The sequence below is a fragment of the Mesocricetus auratus genome, unplaced genomic scaffold (assembly GCF_017639785.1).
Source record: "Mesocricetus auratus isolate SY011 unplaced genomic scaffold, BCM_Maur_2.0 Super-Scaffold_100027, whole genome shotgun sequence".
NCBI classification, from domain to species: Eukaryota; Metazoa; Chordata; class Mammalia; order Rodentia; family Cricetidae; genus Mesocricetus; species Mesocricetus auratus.
Genome location: NW_024429208.1, coordinates 10006159 through 10026174, shown reverse-complemented (window position 1 = coordinate 10026174; position 20016 = coordinate 10006159). Strand labels below are relative to the sequence as shown.

At 49.5% G+C, this 20016-nt stretch overlaps 1 protein-coding gene across 5 annotated transcripts in view; it reads right to left on the bottom strand.

Annotated features, from left to right (window-relative positions):
- The window catches only part of Pcnt (pericentrin), an 81812-nt gene extending 64799 nt beyond the window's left edge, over positions 1–17013 (bottom strand). For 3 of the 5 annotated variants that reach the window (XM_040732130.1, XM_040732131.1, XM_040732133.1), the window contains exons 1-10: positions 16850–17013; positions 14661–14873; positions 13169–13300; positions 12428–12683; positions 10492–10547; positions 9885–10059; positions 9043–9173; positions 7513–7624; positions 4749–4989; positions 3874–3961 (exon numbers count right to left, since the gene is read on the bottom strand). In XM_040732130.1, the coding sequence (XP_040588064.1) occupies positions 3874–3961; positions 4749–4989; positions 7513–7624; positions 9043–9173; positions 9885–10059; positions 10492–10547; positions 12428–12683; positions 13169–13300; positions 14661–14873; positions 16850–16906 (1461 nt within the window). In that variant the 5' untranslated portion in view covers positions 16907–17013. The remainder of the gene's footprint in view (positions 1–3873; positions 3962–4748; positions 4990–7512; positions 7625–9042; positions 9174–9884; positions 10060–10491; positions 10548–12427; positions 12684–13168; positions 13301–14660; positions 14874–16849) is intronic. The other 2 variants (XM_040732134.1, XM_040732135.1) reach the window with 1 other exon arrangement.
- Between the last annotated feature and the right edge of the window lie 3003 nt (positions 17014–20016).

The window sequence follows — 20016 nt, the reverse complement described above, 5'->3', positions numbered from 1 at the left end:
AAACATAACCCTGGCTAGATTCACCAGACCACACAACTGATCCTGGTTCAGACACGCCAAAGTGCCTCTCCCCATCCACCACTCTCCAGACCAGATTCGAGAACCCACAGAAGCAGTGGCTATAGCCTGAGGGCAGCATGTACAAGAGGCCATGGCAGCAAGTAGAAGGCGTCCTACCCGTGGGTGCTCCATCAGTTAGGTGTCTACAGTATTAATGGGCTCCCTTTACTGGTGTCCACTCTCCTGCCCATTGCTGGCATCTCTCCTTCTACCCTTAAAGTTCAATTGCCTCCCCGCCCTCAGTAGCTCTCCTGCATCCAGTCTCCTATCTTAAGCTGGGGCCTCTCCTAAACGCTGTACTTCTCTGAACTGTTACCCAACAATGACTGTACCAATGCCTATCCTTCAGACCACGGGCCCAACTCAGTTCCAGGCAGCATGGAGGGACAGTCTAGCAGTCATTCCACAGTCTGATCAGGGCTCTCCTAAAACCTACTCTCTCTTGCTCACCTCCAAGGATTAGCCTGCCTGTCCAAAAGTTCAGCTTACCACTTCAGTCCCTTTGTCCCTCAGGCATTTCCGTATAATCTTAGCCATCAGGTCCTATTCCTGTGTCAGCCTCAGTCTCAAATGAGTACCCTTCCTGCAGCCGACCCCCGTGCCTCTCAGGAGAAGCTGCTCTGGCCTGAGACCTCTGCTGACTGCCCCTGGGGGCCATAACTGCTACTTCTGTTTCAGACATACCATGAGCCACATGGAGGTAGGATAGGCCTCCACACTTCCTGATTCCAACTTGTATGGCATCCTCTCTGCCTCTGAACATGCCTCTCACAGTCCGATTCTGGACCTGCTCAGATGTGGGGCAAGGATACAGTCCCTACAAAAAGGAAGAGGCAACCCAAGTGGATCTCTAGTTGCTGCCAAGTCCCCAGCCCTAAGAACAGGCAGGTTCAGAGCACTCCTCCGTCATGACAGAATGGATGGATCAGCATATACTGAGAATGTAGCCACTGAGCCCGTTTTCCTCAAAACTGAAAACAAACAAAAAAGATCTCATCGCCCTGAACTTCTATTGAACCAGAATTACCGTTGAAAGCAAGACTTATGTTTTCATTGTTAGAGAAATCAGTGTCATGAAACTGATAAGACAGGTTTGGCCCTGTGACAATCGGTTCATGTGGAGCAGTGCTATCTCACTAAGGGTAAACAACCGGATAGGCAATGGGATTGGAGTCACGCCCCAGAGAGAGATGGTCAATTCCAATAAAAAAAGCATGAAAGGTACCCCCATCAGAACACAAAGGTGAACAGAGCTGGGAATTACTCGTAATAGAAGCATGAAAGGCACCCCCATCAGAACACAAAGGTGAACAGAGCTGGGAATTACTCGTACCAGAAGGAGAAGAAAAGACAACAGCAGGAAAATGAGCAAAGAGACAGATACCGTCAGAGACTAGCTTATAAGCAAGCGAAAACATACTCAACCTCGTGAATAGCCAAAGAGACGCACACACAAGAGACAGACACTCAGACGGGGGCACCCACACTCTGGTGATCAGCTCACTACCCAGCTAGGGTGGGACCAGTCAGGAAACTGCAGGATTGCAGCCTGTCAACACGTTACATACACCCACATACATTTTTCATTAATTAGACATGGAACCCATCACTTCTATCTCTACACCTTCCTGAAACATAATTTTAAGAAGAAAATGTTATTTATAAACTTATGAAAAGCAGAGGCAGAGAGGAGCAGTGAACCAATGTCAACCTGCTGCGGGCAGATGGAGACCCTACAGTCGGGACTGTCGGGAAAGATGGAGACCCTACAGTCGGGACTGTCAGGAAAGCAGATGGAGACCTACAGTCGGGACTGTCAGGAAAGCAGATGGAGACCTACAGTCGGGACTGTCAGGAAAGCAGATGGAGACCCTACAGTCAGGACTGTCAGGAAAGCAGATGGAGACCTACAGTCGGGACTGTCAGGAAAGCAGATGGAGACCTACAGTCGGGACTGTCGGGAAAGCAGATGGAGACCCTACAGTCAGGACTGTCGGGAAAGCATATGGAGACCCTACAGTCGGACTGTCGGGAAAGCAGGAGACCTATAGTTGGGACTGTCAGGAAAGCAGAAGGAAGAATCAGGGGCAGGATGGATGCTTGTGGTGGACAGGAAGGTCTCAGACTGGGAAAGGCAGGCTCAGGGCAGATTCCACCAAGTGGATAGCACACTCTTTCCTTGCACAAGGTTCCCAGACACAGAAGCAGTGTGTGTGTGTGTGTGTGTGTGTGTGTGTGTGTGTGTGTGTGTGTGTGTGTGTGTGTTGGGTGGGCGGTAGCTTCCTCCTGCCCCTTTCCTCAGATAACAAAAGTAGCAGAAGCCCCCACTAAGAGTCCCCTTAGTGCATCTCTGAGCTAGTACAAAGAGCTTACTCAGATACATGGGAATTCACAGTACACATGAAGGCAAGGGGTCACATATCACAACCTACACAGGGAACACTGCCGTTAACACCAGACAGAGACCCAGCAGACAGAGTAGAAACAATGCAGGATGCAGACATCCCTAAGCAGTAAAGGTGCTAACCACCACGTACTGAACCCACACGGTGAAAAAGAGACCTGACTCTCACAAACACATCTCTGACCTCCACAGGCATCCACACATAAGGTCAGAATGGCAAAGGGGAAAAACAAACAAAACAAAACCCTACCCAGAACACAGAATCCAGCTATAAGATGAACGAGAAAACATAAGAACTTTGGACTTTGTTCGGAAATTCAATTACGAAGCTCGCAAGAGATACAGGTGACAGAAAACATAGAGGCTGATGAATAGTCCAACCAGACACAATCAATACCCATGAGAGGAGAGCCTGAGATTCAGAGGCCTCACCTTCCACCTGGCATGAAAAAAAGTACACTTGGAATGTGAGGTTCTCAAAGCCCAGAGAATTAACATGAGCCGCAGGATGCAGTCACACCAATGGGGTATAATAAGATGGAACACAGGGGAGCTCTGTCACATTTACCAGAGCAGGGAGAAACCAGTTATTCATAGACATCATGGGCAAAAAAGATTTCAAGGGCTGGAAAAAGCCTGTCATAGGTTGATCTGTGTCTCCCAAGTTCATATACTACACATAGTCCTATCTCGAGGAACTCAGGACAGGACAGTTTAAGATAGAATGCCTCAAGGGGTGACTAAAGTAAAATAGGGACATCAGAGAAGGCCATAACCCACGCTGACTATACCTTTCTAAGGAGACGAGATCAAGGGCCTGGAGGTGTAACTCAGTTCATATGGAGCACTGGTCTAACACGCCTAAGCCCTGCGTTTGATCCCCAGCACGGCATGGTGCGCACCTGTGATCCTAACTCTCGGGAGATGAAGGCAAGAAAGCCCAAAGATGAAGAGATGATGATCTACGCGATCAGGACACACACACACACACACACACACACACACACACACACACACACACACACACACACACACACTGAATAAATAAATGTTTACAAAACTCCAACAACTCAGCTTCACAGCTGTCAGAACGTCAAAGCCAAGGGTGACAGGTAAGCAGGATGGCAGAAGGAGCCTCGATGACTGCTGGGAAATGAGCAAGACTGCAAGCAAGCAGAACGAGGGAAGGCAGGGTGTGAGGGCCGCAGACTGGGTGCTCACTCCTTAGACAAGCCAGGATGCACACGTGAGATCAGAGTGGTGCTCTGAAGACAGAAAATCAAGTTCCCCTCTGTGCGAGGAGTCCACAAAGACAGAGGGCAGGTTTTATGAGGCAAAAGACAGCCAGTTTCTAATGTAAAGCTGAATGACTCAACCGTCTCTCAGATTAAAAACACACAGCCTGTTACCTCCGGCTGTTCCAGCCGAAGATCAAGTGGATCAAATTGCTCCTTTCTTCCTCGGCCGGGTGTCTCCTCTGGAAATATACAGGCCGAACTAAAGAGAGAAGACATGCATAAAAGTGTCAGTGTGCTGGGCGTGGTGCTACATACCTTGAACTCCAGCACTCAGGAGGTGGAGGCAGAGGCAGGCAGATCTCTGTGAGTGCAATTCAGCCTGGTCTACACAGGGAACTCCAGGACAGTCAGGGCTACACATTGACCCTCTCTCAAAAACAAAAACAATGAAAATAAATGAAATAACAATAAAAGCTTTGAGGGCCAGAGAGCTGGCTCAGAAGTTAGAAGCACTGATTGCTCTTGCAAAGAACCTGAGTTCAGTTCTCAGCAACCACAGGGTGGCTCACAGCCAGCCCCAGCTCCAGTTCCAGAGAGCCAATGCCTTCCTCTGACTTCCTTGGGCATGTGATACATAGACATACATGCAGACAAAACATTCATTCACATAAAATAAACATTAAAAAATTTTCAGACAAAATAAAAGCTCTAGTGCATCCTTTTCTGGCCCACTCTGTCCCTGGGCCCAGCCACACAGAGGTAAAGTATCCAGGTTAAGGACCAGATGATGCTTAGCCAGTACTATAACACAGGGCCACACGCTGGCTCTGCTGCGCTTGATGTGGGGGTACACACCTTTAACTCCAGGACTAGGAAAACAGAGGCCAACCAAGGCAACAACAACAAAAAAAAACCCAGCTCTACTGTCCTCCATTAGTATGAGATCACAAACAGAAGTGCAAACTTAGCTCAAACTCCCCACCCATCACGTACGCATGCACGCACACTTCATAAATCCACCGAACAGGAACAATGTTTCCCTTTACCTGATCTCTCCAGACTCCAGAGAATCCTCCCTGGCCTCCTGCAGCCGTTGCTGGAACAAGGTCAGGTCTTCTTGGTATGTCTTCTCAGCATCCCTCAGCTTCTTCTCAAAATAGACCCTCAGGTGCTCCAGCTCCAATTCATGCTGGGCTCGCTCTTGCTGCTGCTGCTTCGCAAAGTCTGACCGCAGATGCTCCAGCTCCTCCCGGTGAGAGTCCTGGGCCACAAGCGGCTCCCATGACCCTTCAGCAGGAGGAAGTACATAGTCACCCCAGAGGGAAACACACAAAGCAGGAAACAGCGAGGCCTGTGAGCAGACCCCTCAGGGCTGTGCAGAGCTAAGAGCCTCCTGCCTCGCTGCTCACTCAGCATTCCAGGAACCCCTTAAAAAGCCAAGCAACTGGGAATGCGGGCAGCTGCCTGCGGCAGGAAACGTGGTCCTAGCGACTAAGAACTGTATCTGTCACAATCTCAGTGACTCAGGAAACAGGTTTGGAGCAAGGCACAGCTGCTGACACTTGGATGTAAGCTGTGAGAGTTCCTGGGCAGAGAGCACAGACACAGTACCCCAAACTTTCTTTGAGCACACATTTTGAGGCTACCAAAGTGATTGTCTGCACCGAAACACAAACAAATGCTACCAGCTGGTGTGTGGATATTACCTTAGCTATGTAAAGGTGTGTTACATTTGTTTACGTTGCATTTGTTCAAGTGGGTAAAGATGTGCTGCTGTTTCGCCTTGCCTGCCTAAGACCTAACTGGGCTAACAAAAAGCTGAACTGCCAATAGCTAAGCAGGAGAGGGCAGGGCTGGAGGACAGAGAAAGAAAGCAGGAGGAGCCTAGGCTTGGGAGAAGTGGGAGAAGAGAACAGGCGAGAAAGGGAGGGAGATGCCCAGGGCCAGTCAGGCAGCTGCCGTCAGCAGACACGGAGCAGGATGTACAAAAAGAAAGGAAGGTAAAAAGCCCGAGGCTAAACATAGATGAAGAGAAATGGGTTAAATTAAGTTGTAAGAGCTACTAAGAAACAATAAAATAAGGCTGGACATTCAGAACCAATAATAAGTCTCTGTGTCACGATTTGGGAGCTGGTTGGTGTCCCAAAAGAAAGTCTTCTACAAAATTGTCTATGGCAACCACTAACAAACAGTGTAGACCGACTAGTTACAACCCCAAAGGTTTAGTATCGAAGGTCCCCAAGGATGAAGTCCCATGGAAGAACATGCTAGGCCTATCAGTTCACATCTTCTCTAAACTCCAGTAACAGAGGACCCTAAAGGAATGACATAATAGCTACAATATCTGGCCATGAACAGAGCTCAAGGCTAGAAGGTGGAGACCAGGCATCTCTTGCCATCCCATGACAAAGGGTAGTGTTTCTGGTCCTTTCTCAGAACTGTTCCTTGATCCAAACAACACTGATCCTCAAAGGAGATTGCAGTCTTAAAGGCTCTGTTTGCAGATGAACAGATGAACACTAAGAAAAGAATGCAAGTTAAGACTAGGTTTCTGTGATGCTGGTGGCCTGAACTGGACCTAGCCATCTCTGTCCCTGAGCACAGGTGACTGCCCGCTCTCCGAGTGGCCATGCCCACCTGGCTACACAGAGACACTCCTGACACAAAAGGAGAGAACTGAGACCGGGGGTCTGCAAGGGCACTCAACTCGATGCAAGGATGAGATGGAGTTGCCTCCAGCAAAAGCAGCCACAGTTGCTGGGCCCTGAAGACTCAGTTTTTACCTCACAAGCTAGAGCCACAGGAACCCGACAGCAGCTGCCCTGGGAAAGCTCACTGGATCACCCTGCTGTATCACCCAGTAACACTGCCAGGTAAGACTGACACATGAAGGACACTTTACACCACAAGAACTTGTACCATTGGGGCACAGTCAAGTGCGCTGAGGGACAAACACAATGTGAAACCTTTCACTATATACAAATTTCCTTTCCCTTTTAAGGATTTTTTTTCCATTTTTTTTTTTTATTGAGCTAGACAACTTTTTCCCCACTCCCCTTTCCCTCCCACCCTTTCCCCTGTTTCCCAAGCTAAGGATTTATTTTTATCTTATGTATACGAGTGTTTGTCTACACACACACACACACACACACACACTATACAGTGTATACAGTGCCCACAAAGGACAGAAAGGACAGCAGATCCCCTAGAACAGGAGTTACAGATGGTTGTGAACTGCCATGAAGGTGCAGGAACCAAGTATGTGTCCTCTGCAAGAACAGCAAACACATCCCACTGTCAAAATCTCCATGTGGGCCGGGTGTTGGTGGCGCACGCCTTTAATCCCAGCATTCGGGAGGCAGAGGCAGGCGGATCTCTGTGAGTTCGAGACCAGCCTGGTCTACAGAGCGAGTTCCAGGACAGCCTCCAAAGCCACAGAGAAACCCTGTCTCGAAAAACCAAAAAAAAAAAAAAAAAAAAAAAACTCCATGTGTATACAAAACATGGATCATCTTCAAGATGTATAAGCAAGCTCACAAGTTTGTGTTCTTCCTCCCTTCTCTCTTCCCCTTCTCCCTCCCTCCACCCCCACTAGTAAACTCTATGATTCAACAATGGAAAGTCACAGGGGTTGGATTTGATTCGTGGTACAGTCCTTGCTAATACGCAAGGCCCTAGGTTCTAATACACCACCTCAAGAATGAATGAATGAATGAATGAATGAATGAATGAATGAATGAAAAAAAGAATTAAATGAAAGTCTGCACAGCTTAACTTCCAAGGACCTAAACAACCCACAAAATTCCTCACCATTCAGTCCCTCTGTATTGGTTTTCACAGACTCAAGCTGGGACCATAGGCGTCTAATTTCTTCTTGGGACTGAGCCTTCAGGTCTTCATAGGATGCTTGAAGATTCTCTAACTGTGAAGAAGAAGAAAAGTTGACATGAGAACCAAAGGAGATGAACAGGCGGCAAGTAGGGCTCTGTACTCTGAAAAAGTCGCCTTGGGGTCTCACAAGGAAGCATGAAAAACACACGGAGTAAGACCATCACAGAAAACCACAACTGGTCAAAATACACATGACCCAGCACCAACAGAGACATCTACATCACAACTCCTACATCCGAGGCTCAGAGAACGCTGTAGAAGAGGGGGCAGAAAAATTGTAAGAGTCAGAAGACCAGGACATCTGTTGTGAAACTGTCTCCTAGAAATGGCAGGAAAGCTTCACTTGTAATGTCTCAATAACAGGGACAACCCTGATAACATGGAAGGGGGGGACCTCAAAGAGCCACACTACTGGACAAGAACTATAGGCAACTAGTGACTACCGAGAGCTCGCGAATAATGAAGCCCTTAATTAGTTACTCAGTATCAAGTTGTCAGCCCTGAAATACAAGAAACATTAAATGGAATCTGGAGGTTATATTTATATATTTGTGTGTGTGTGTGTGTGCATGCGTGTGTGTAATATACATGTGTGTATATAACAGTAATATCAAAGAAAAAGAGACCATAAATTTGAGAGGGGGTAAAGCGGGGGCTAGGAGGACATGGGAGGAGTTACAGGGAAAACGGGGAAGGGTGAACATGAAGATATGTTTTAATTAAAACTTGTAAGATTATTTTTTAAAAATGAATGTTGTCTGCACAGAGGTTGGGTTTTTGCCTTCCTTTCAAGGACATGTGTCCCTGTTCCTGCCCAGGTCAGTTTTTGTCTCTAAGCAAAGATATCTACTTCTAATAATTAGTGGGGAGGCCCCAGCCCAGGCCTTAATACCTGGTCAGGAAGGCTGGGCCAAAGGACAACCCTCATGTACATCTCCTCTTGGGCCATAGCCCTATGGTCAAACATGGAAAGACAAGGCCTCTGCAGGCTCTGGGTTACAGTAAGATTGCGCTGACTTATGTTACTGTCAGTCTAAGCCTCAATGGACCTGAACACCATCTGCTCACAGAGACCACCTGAGAGACTGACTGTCTTCATTACAACCAAACAGTCCCTCTGGCCCTCTGCCCTAGCCTGTGGCATTCTGAACGAATTCTGTTCCCACTTATGGCCAAGTATAACTCGTGTCAACAAATCATCTTTCTTGCTGCTGGGTAACAGAGACAGGAAGACAGCCAGTCTAGCCAATCCGTGAGCTCAAGGTTCAGTGAGAGATCCTATCTCAGAAAATAAGGCGGAGTACAACAGAGGAGAGACGCCTGACATCAGCCTCTGTGTACACGTGACTAGCCACACGCACTCATGTCTGCACCTACAAATGCCCAAACACACACACCCCATCCCCGCATACAAACAACCAACCAAAAGGAAGTTACGTTTTTGCCTACCTCCAACTCTTTCTCTTTTTCCTTTTCTCTGAATTTCATCTCTAAATCTTGTAAATACTGGCAGTGCTCCGACTGCAGGTCTTCCTGTAACTTCTTGACAGCTGCCTGGTGCTGGGTCTCCTTCAGGGAAACTAGAAAGCAGCGCAGAGGTCACCTGGCGTGTGACAAGACGGTGCTCCCTTCCGCAGCAGAGCTGAGTGGCATTTCACCTCAGACCCACAATTGTGCCCACTGCGTTCCATCCTGGGAACGTCTGGACAGGGGACAAATCGATGGCACAAGCCGAGGCCAAGCCGAGCAGGCTCCATCAGGACCCCTGTGGGGAGTAGCATGCTCTTCCCATGGAGGGAGGGGCTCAGGCACAGACATCTCAGCTCACAAGAATCCCTATGCTGCCTGGCATTGGTGGCGCACGCCTTAAGTCCCAGCACTTGGGAGGCAGAGGCAGGTGGATCTCTGTGAGCTCGAGGCCATCCTGATCTACAGAGCGAGTTCCAGGACAGCCTCCAAAGCTGCACAGAGAAACCCTGTCTCGAAAAACAAAACAAAACAAAAAAAACCCTATGTTACACAACACCTGGAGCATCAAAAGTGAGCGGCCACCATACTACTGCTCCCGTGATAATTTAGTAATTGCATGTGTAAGGGGGACCTATGAAACAGAGGCAGGGCAGTTGGCTAGCAGCCACAACACCTCCTGGCCACTCATGACCTAATGTCCTCGGCAGCTTGCCCTGCAACGCAAAGGTGAGAAAGGCAAGTCTAATCGCAGTGGTGTTCGCACTAGCATCGCGGCAGACTCTCTGCCCCTCCAGACGTGCCCGCTTTAATCAGGGGCTCACCTTCAGCCTCATGTTTGGCTTGAAAAATCTTCTCCAGCTCAGCCCTCTGTTCCGCTAATTCTCTCTGAAACTGGTTTTGCAAACCCTCCATTTCCGACCGGTGCTTCGCAGACAATTCCTTGCGGAGATTTTCCAGACATAACTCTCTCTCAGATTCCCAATCTTGCTTCAGAGTCTAATGTAAAAGGAACAGTAGGTTGTGGTACAACCAATCTCTGAATGTTAGGTATCTCATAAGAGGACTCTCAAAGGCTCTTGAAACCACCTTCCTACAAGGGACCAGTGGCAACTTGGCTAGCACCTTGGTGCATCGGCCACAATTGCACCTCTGGCTACAGTCACCACTCCCCTCCAGACACAAGTCCACAAAGATGGGGACGGGATCCACAACACTATGTAAAAGGGTGGCTGGGAAGCTTCACATTTCAAGAGTCAGCAAAACAGCAAAATCAGTCTGCTAAGAAACACTGTAAACAAAGAATTCACTTTGCACCGGCACATTCCAATTCCCCTGGACTGATCTGATCTGCATAAAGCGAGGGGCGGGTAAGTGGACTGTGGAAGTAAATAGTGCGCACACAGGTTGTATTTCCGGTCAACTACACACCTCTATCATCTGGACGTTTTTCTCCATTTCTGAACGTAACTTCTCCTTCAGCTCAGCTGCAAGACAAATGTAACAAGTTGCTCAGACCCCAGTCTCGACTTTCTCCATGACCTCATTGCCCAGCAGACATGGGGCTCTAGTACCCACTATCCACTCGAGAGAGTTGCCAATGTACAGTGAACAAGATGTCCAGGCGATGGTTAGTTTGAATAAAAAATGTATTCACATCAAAATGAAGAATGTTGAAATTCTCAGTCACCCAAGTTCTCCTAAGGTTGAGTACAGCGGGAGATCAGCTACTGGAATCCTGCCGACACCCCCAAACCCATGCGAGCCTCGGGACAAGAGAACTGCAAGGTGTTTCAGTTCATGTGCCCACTGTGCAGGGTTCAGGTAAGGGACTAGGTATTAAGACATGAGAAACTGCGCTGAGATCCAGCAGCTCCCAATTCAAGCCCATGCAGGTCGGCTCCAGCGGTGCTTCGGGAGCTGATAAGCCTCCCAGAGAGAACCGGAAGTAGAGGTCAGGGAAGGGTAGGCCTGAAGAAGCAGAGTGGTGGCAGGAGGCATGGGGCAGGACAAGGTGGCAGTAGACAAGTCTAAGGGTGACTAAAGGCTGGGATCCATCCTTCGAGAGCAAGGTGCTACACCCCAGAGCGCCACTGAGTCCTCTGCCTTCCTTCCCTAGGGACGGCAGGCCTAACCAGGAGCCACAGAGAAGGGTCTCTGCAACTGCGAAGAAAAGCACAAAAGGCTAAAAGGCTCTCAGACTGAAAAAGAGAAGAAAACACAAACATGCATTTGTTTCCTTTCAAAGTGCCTAAAGAAACACAGAAGGCACCCGGACAAGAAAACCGGTCTTTCACACCGAGGGCAGAGAGAGGCAAGGGAGCACATTTCTCCAGCAAAGCCATGGCTAGAGACGATGTTTCTACTTGTCACAAGGAAGCCAGAGAAGCAAGCAGAAAAGTAAGCTCACCCAGTAGGCAGCAAACGCCCTCTTTCTGAGTAAGGGATGCTCTCAACCCCTGCAATGGAGAGGCCTCCAGAACTTCGTAGACACACCAAAGGCTGCAAACTGTACTGCTTAAGCACACAGGCTATGTGACACGGGAGTTATTTCTCAATAAAGCTGATATTTATTTGAAAAAAAAAAGTGGGACTGAAGAGATAGCTCAACAGTTAAGACCATTGGCTGCTCTTCCAGGGGAGCTAAGTTCAACTCCCAGGGCACACATGGTAGCTCCGAACCATCTGGAACTCCAGTTCTGGATGAACAAGGACCTCTTCTGACCTCCACGAGCACCAGGCATACACTCAGGCAAAAACCCATACACACAAAACACAATTAACTAAAAGGAAACAGTCCACACAGGCTGGCCTATGGGCAGCAGGCAGCAGACTGAGAGTGTATTTGACCCAGCATGCAGACCTGCAACATCATCATATCTAAGATGAACAGCCATGCCAAACCCAAGCACTGCCCAGCCAGCAACACAGACCCAGGTGAGTTTCCTTGTGCTTGAAAGGGGCTGGGTCTGAACACTATCAAGGACTGACCAACACAGAGGAACCACGGATGCCTCATCTCCTTCCTGAGGGATAAAACACGGGAGCATGAACTTAAAGTGATTTGGAAAATCAGCAGGGTGCCTCAAGTGCGTGTGTTGGGGGGCGGGGAGGGGATAGTCTGGAAAGATGACTCATCTGTTAAAGGCTAGGGGTGTGTGTGTGTGTGTGTGTGGTGTGTGTGCGTGCACACATGTGTGTGATGTGTGTGCATGTGTGTGTGTGCGTGTGATATGTGTGCGTGCATGTATGTGTGTTTGGGGTGGGGGGGATCTGCAAAGACGACTCAGCTGTTAAGGGCTAGGCTATGAGCACAAAAACGGAGAGAGTGGGGCCATGTGGTCCGCATCCCGCGTCTGCTCGGTACCTGCTTCCTGCCCACAGCGGAGTGCCACCTCCTCCTTCTCCCGGGCATGCTGCTCCCGCATCAGCTCCAGCTCACATTGCTGCCTGCTCTGCAGCAGCGCCAGCTCCTGGGCCCGCCGGCCATTGAGCATTTCCCGCAGCTCCGTCAACGCCGTCTCCTTTTCCTTCTGCAGGTTGGCCTGTGTCAGCTCCAGCTGTACCGTATGCATGTTGTTCAGGCTCAGGCGCAGCGCTTCCAGCTCAAGGCTGTGTCCTGTCTGCGGACAGAGAGGAACCAGGCCTGATGAGATCCGGGTCAGGAACCAGGGTGGTAAGGGCAACACCAAGCAGAAATTGAAAAAGGAAGGAAGGAAGGAAGGAAGGAGAAGGAAGAAAAAAAGAAGGAAAAGAGGAGGAGGAGGAGGAGGAGGGAGGAGCATGTAACACAAGGGTACCATCCCATTTCCATGCTGGCGTGTGTCTCCAGGTTAAAACACTATGACTGACACCAAACACAGTGCACCTCTCTCACACGGCAGATGTGCCACACTCCCAGCCCAGGTATCCACACATGACCCTCCATTTGCTTGGGGGATGGACTCGGAAATCAATGTGAAAATAACAGCTAGCCACAGCCCCCACCTGTCTCTCCCACTTGCAACCATCCCCAGCAACCAGGACCCACTATGCCCTGTTAAGAATGGCAGAACACAGGCTATGACCCTGTGCAGGCTGAGAGCCACAGCCAGGCCGAGCAGATCACCTGGGGTGGCTGTGGCTGCGGCTGCTGCTGTGGCTGCGGCTGCTGCTGTGGCTGCGGCTGCTGCTGTGGCTGCAGCTGCTGCTGTGGCTGCGGCTGCAGGCCAGGCTCATCCAGGTCACAGTCTTGTCGTTCCTAGAGAAGCAAAGCAAAGAACGCAGTCTAGAGAAATTACACAAGAAACAGTATCTAAGAAATGAGTAATACACCAGAGAACTGAACAACTGTGTCCTGTGGGAACAGAAGGAGGACACAGACAGTCACGGCAGCGTTAGACAGAGTATGGAAACAGCCTGTGACGGGTTAGCACATCAACAGAATAGCGCACAGTGTCTCTGGACTCTTCAGGGACGGGCAGAATAGTATAGGATTTTCACGTGACCTACCTCTATCCTCCAAAAGACAAACTATTTCCAGGTGCCTCTCTCGGCTCCTTGTGACCCCTAACAGTATCAACGCCGTGTATACAGCTTTGTTGTGTTGTTTGGAAAAACAAATGTGTGCATATTCATAAATGCAGTTTTTCCCAAACATTTAAGGGAAATATTTCCCTTAATTAAGATTACATTTGATCGAATCTGCTCACGTGGAAAGCTGATTTCACTACAATGAAATATTACAGCGCTACAATCTACATGGGAGTTCCTAGGAGCAGTCTGGAGGTCCAGGGAGGTAAGGGAGTCAGGGGGCATGCTCCCCACAACTCATAGACCCAAGCAGACAGAGGCCAGCTCCTCTGGCCACACACCCTCCCTTTCCCCTAATCCAACCTTCAGCAAGTTAGCAAAGTGGAGAGACACCGCATGCTGCATCCAGAAGTAGGTAAAGGAATGTCACACAGACAGAGCTCACACAGAACCAGGCCACACCACATGCAAGCAGACTGCTCTCACCTGTAAAGGCCCTTAGCAAAGCACCAAACTGATGTTTGTCTTCAAACCACTGCCCAAAACTCGTCAAAATCATATTAAAGGCCGGGCGGTGGTGGCGCACGCCTTTAATCCCAGCACTTGGGAGGCAGAGGCAGGTGGATCTCTGTGAGTTTGAGGCCAGCCTGGTCTACAAGAGCTAGGTCCAGGACAGTCTCCAAAGCAATACAGAGAAACCCTGTCTCAAAAAACCAAAAAAAAAAAAAAAAGATGAGGCACTGGACTGACGCATTAAGCCACTGCCGGGTAAAGTCAGTGCCGTCCAAGCCAAGCAACCTACGTTCAATTCCCAAAACTCATGTAAAGGTGGAAAGAGAGAGCCTACTCCGTAAAGCCATCCTCACGCATACCACAGCATGAGCGCCCATACACACACAATAATAAACAAATAAAAAACTTTAAAGATGAGTCATTTATTTACGTAAAACCTGTTTGCTCACCTTTTTATGAACTAAAATACCTCTTCCCCCAAATTTGAAAGGCAAAAACAGAAGGCCACATTTAGTAAATTACTACAGCAATAACTAGAAAGTAGGCAACATGTTAACATGAGTAAATAAACCTACCTGAGCTGCAAACTCCCCTGTGCTCCCCTCCAGGGTGCTGCTGCATGACGTGCTTTCAAAACCAGCCTCTCCTTGGGGAAGCTCACTGTTTGGAGTGGCTACCGAATCCTCCTCCTGGACAGGCGCATTGACAGCCGAACCCTTCCTCTTCGCCGTCTTTTTCTTCGAATTCGGACAGTCACTTTTTGTTTTTCTCTGTCGGAAGCTAGCAAGCTGCGAAAAAATTTAGAGAAGTAGTAGAAACAGAGGTAAATGAGAAAGAAGTAACAGAACCACAGAGTCAATACACTTGTGGGGAGCATGAGGTAAGAGCGGGCTTGGTCCACTCAGCCGCGCAAGGCCAAGAGACCACTTTCCCACCAAACACTGCCTTCATTGACATCTATGACCTTGGCATTAAAATTATAGCGAGTCTACTAATGACTATTAATTATGCCTAGATGCAGACAAAAGAAAAAAATATTGCTGGTTAAAAGAAGAGCTGCCCTAATACTTGGCGGTTTACAGAAAATTTAAAATGCCTCTACTTAACAACTGAGAGCTTAATTAAGGCATATGTCAGCCTTAAAACTATTATATAAAGCTAGATCATTCTCTTCTTGCCCCCATCCTTCCCTAATCGAAGGGATACATTGCCCAGCCAAAACTTCCTTGCCATAGATTCTGAGACAAGGTACAGAAATAGCAAAAACTTAATCAAGCCAGGTCATCCAGCATCCTCCTTCACGGAATCAGATGTTCTATTTTTCATGACACAGCTCAGCAAAGCACTAGGGACCATCGCGGAATGTTGCCTGCCAGTCAGAGGCTGAGCCGCTTTCAGTCCCACAAATACGAGATTTTCGACTGCATTCACGCACTCGGACCCCATTCAAAGAGCAAGCGCTGGAGCACGAGCCTATCACAGGGGAACACCTAGTCCCTCAAGTCACGACCATGGCCATCCAAGCTAACGTGTGCCTGCCAACGAAAAAACGGCAACACAAGTTCATTGGCAGAGAAAATAAGCAAGGCCATATATTTGACCGAAAAGAAATTTGAAGAACGGACATAGCCTGTGGTACCAACCCTGTTCTCTTCGACTGCCTTCCTCCATGAAAGGCCGCTATCTGTTACAAAGCTCTGCTCAGCAACGAAGACCTGGTCTCTGGCTACGGTCACTCAGCAGTGGCCTCGGTCCTTCTCATAGGCCTCCGTCTCCTGCAAGTAAGTGCATCTACTGGTGTTCACAAACCACCCAAGTGCAGACATCAGTTCCCAAATGGAAGCGCTGAATGCTGTGCTCTCTCTTTTCTCGCGTGTCTGGCTTATAAAAAGAGGGGAAAATCTTCTCGTCCCTCTTCGCATATACTGCCTAACGGGGGAAAAGACCACTGTGTCTTCTGGCTGCCATCTGCTAACTGACACTGCTGTCATTTCCACTGAATATGTGTTTTGTGTGCTAGTCTGCACGAGGCGGGGGCGGGGGTGATTCAAATGAAGGATTGCTCCTACTAGGTAACTGGGCAAACAGAAAAAAAAAATCAACACAGCCGTTTCACGGTGGTTGTACCGAGTCCTAGGCTGACACAGTGAGGAACCATGCTCCGGTGCCATGGTAGGTGACCAAGGATCCACTTCCAAAATGTTCGCACCTTCTCTTCCTCTAGGTCCTATCACTTTCCAAAAAACAAAACAAAACAAAAAAACTATCTTAACAGCCACAAATGTCCCCAGGGTAGAGTATCAACCAAAATCGAAATCTGGAGCAGATTTCACAAGTATGACAGAGCTGGAGGGCCCGGCCAGAGAGTGAACAACCAAACCCAGGGCCAGGGCACCAGACGTGAGCAGAAGCTCTGGGTTCCCGGGAAGACAGTTTCTTAAAAGCCTTGGCCAGTTCGTTCCCCGGCACAGGAAGCACAACAACCAGGAATGCTAGGTGACCAGAACCCGCCCCTGGCGCTCGGCCCGCCTACGAGGCATCGTGCGTCTCAGGCGCTGATTGGCTGCGGCTGCAATAGGGCGGGGCGAGACCGAGGGCGGTGGATTCAAGATGGCGGCGGCTAGGAAGTGAGTTCAGCAGAAACGGCGGGAAGGGCGAGCGCTCGCTCCGCCGCCGCCGCCGCCGCTTGTTGTCAGGCGGCAGTGTGAGCACCAGAACCTCCTTAGGGTTTCTCTCCACAACAAAGCGGAGAGAAGGACGCTACCTTGGCTCTCCCAGCCTCCACTTTCCTGCGCCGCTCCTCCTGCTCGTCTTCATCCATCTCCAACTGGGGCTCCTCGAGAGTCGCTCGGAGGTGGCAGGACAGCCGCGAGACCTCCTTCCCTCTATTTACACTCCCTCCCTTCACCCACTCGCCTCCCCACCCCCATACACGCAACTGTCAGCACCGCCCCGCTGCACCGCCAATCCGGAGCCGTGTGCGGACTTGCGCACGCGCGCCCCGGTGACGCTGCAAGGGCGGAGCGCCATCTTTCCTACCCTCAATTGGTGCCTTGTCGCTCCCACCCTCTTCACCAACACCAATAAGCAGGGTGCAGGATTCCCGGGGCTCGCCGCTGTTCGTCGACTGTCCGGCGGGAAGGTTCGTGCAAACCGGTTCCCGGCGGCGCGCTGCCTGGCGCCCCCTCCCGACAGGAGGAGGACTCGCACGCGAGCCGCCGTGCAAGCCTCGGGTTCGCTCCTTCCACTTGCAAAAGTCGTCCTTCGGATCCGCTGTCGCCTTAAGCCCCTCAGTTCCTCAGCATTTGGCAGGACGCTGCCCCCCACTTTGGTCCTTCTAGGGAGAGTACTGTGAATTATTTGTCCACTGGTGCAGTCATACCTACCTCGCTGGCCCTGCCTTAACCGTTTCTGCCCCCTCCTAAATACTGACCCCTGTCTTCAACCCAGACCCAAAGAGCAGAGTACAACCGTGGTTATTCACTGAATGACACCTAAAACTGGTGTCCCCAGTGTGCCCAGGGTTGCCACTGAGAGGGCCGTTCTGTGTCCATGCATACCCTTCTATGCACAGAGTCTCTGTGTTCAGGCTCCTGACTGGGACTCCACCGCCTCTACCTGCAAACAGTCTCCCTGGTGTTTCTGTAAGAACCTGAGCCAACTATGGTCCGCTTTAAACGACAAGCGCGTTTGGAACTCATCAATGAAGCATGGATAATCAGGAAGGTTTAGCCCCCCCCCCCCCGTCTTCCCTAGCCAACAGCTGGTGCCTGCTTGCCCGAGCACTTTTTATCTTTGGTTGAAAAGTTACAGGCTGCTTCTGGGTATATGTTAGATAAGACTTTGCGTGCATCCTTCTTCAATAGGGATGGAGAATTTGGAGAGGGTTAACACCTGAAAGATCATACCTTCCTAAAAGATTCAGCAGGAAATGTGTTTAGGGCTATAAACACTTCTTTTTCTTTTCTTTTTTCTTTTTTCTTTTTTTTTTTTTTTTTTTTTTTTTTTTGGTTTTTTGAGATAGAGCTTCTCTGTGTAGCTTTGGAGCATACATATCCTGGCACTCACTCTGTACACCAGGCTGGCCTTGAACTAACAGAGATCTGCCTGCCTCTACCTCCCAAGTGCTGGGATTAAAGGCGTGTGCCACCAACACCCTGCTAAACACTACTATTTTATACCAAATCTGCATGCCTGACATTTTTGCCTTCTCACTATTGTCCAGCAGGGCGATTTAATCCCAGCACTGGGGAGGCAGAAGCACATAGATCTCTGAGTTCCAAGACGGCCAGGGCTGTGCACAGTAGGGCGTTGGTGGCACACGCCTTTAATCTCAGCACTCAGAAGGCAGAAGCAGGTGGATCTCTGAGTTCAAAGCCAACCTGGTCTACAGAGCGAGTTCCAGGACAAGCTCCAAAGCAATACAGAGAAACCCTGTTTCGAAGAAAAACAAAACAAACAAACAAAGGCAAAACCCAGCAGGTCTGCCCAGAGGGAACATCCCTCCCTACCAGCGTTTCCATCAGTGTGAGAAACACTTCATGAGATTCCTGGAGACTCCCTGAGTAATGAAAATGAAGCAGTCTATTTAGTGAGAAGGTATCTGTCACAAGCTGGGTTTGTGCCCATGTAATGTCAAAAGCTCACCACTTGGGCAGGGATTTGGGCAGCTGGTGGCATTGGGGGAGGAAGCTGCAGTAGCCACCAAGAATATGGAACTGGGCTTTTTTGGTGCCTTTGTTGGTGATTCTCTGAGAGGGTGAGGTGTGGAGAGAGACAGGAATGGAGCTTTCTGGACCATGCAGGGTAAGCTGGGGGTTCTAACCAAACACTTTCCACCAACGAGTGGCCTAGTTCAGTGGTTTCAACGTACCCCCTCTTACAGTCATCACTGAAAAAGCCCCTCTTAAAGGGGCCTGCCCCCTGCCCTCTGTATCAGTCTAAATTCCCCTTATGCTCCTTGGAGGGAGCCTGGATTGAGTTCCCAGCACCCATACAGCAGGTCACAACTGTGTAACTCTAGTTTCGGGGACTCCAACGCCCTCTTGTCAGTTAACATTGACCCAAGGTCTTCTCACTGTGAACCTCACACCTAGTTAGGGCAGATGGAGGGTCACTGAAAGAAGAGTACTCAGAATGAAGGCGAACGGTCCAAGCCCACTGTGCTGGGAAGACAGGAAGAGGCTTCATTCCTGACCTTCACATAGCAAGGAAGGAGACTGAGGAGCCCTGTAAGTGATGCACTTTCCTTTTTCTGTAGTCAAGCTTTTCGTTCCATTAAAACCATTCCTCACGCCGGGCGGTGGTGGTGCACCCCTTCAATCCCAGCACTTGGGAGGCAGAGGCAGGGGGATCTCTGTGAGTTCGAGGCCAACCTGGTCTACAAGAGCTAGTTCCAGGACAGCCTCCAAAGCCACAGAGAAACCCTGTCTCGAAAAACAAAACAAAACAAAAAAACCAAACCATTCCTCACGAGGCACACCCACAGTTAGAGGCTGTGAACAGGATGGGTGGGAGTAACAAACAGGAAACAGGAACTACTGAGCAGTTGTTCTGAAATAGTCCACTAGAGAAAGGTACAGATCACCACACTTTATGAAGTCAGTTGAGAGTACCCTGAGTCCTCCAGCCAGCTGACCAAGAGCAGGCTGTTGTCTGGGAAGACTCGGGCTCCACACAAAGGAGGGTATGGGTTTTAAATCCAAAAGCCTGTAATCACATCACACCCAGTGCGGCTAAGGGAGTGGGTTGTCTTCACCAGTGACCTTTGACATTGAACATCACATGATGGCTTTTACATACCAGAACCCTTTCTCAGCATGCAGGGGGACCCTTTTGGTGTTCTTTTATGAAGAGGAATGAGAAGTTCATTGTCAAGTGTAGTTCCTAGGGCAGGAAGTGTGGAGTCTGGGTAACCTGACCTTTCTTCTC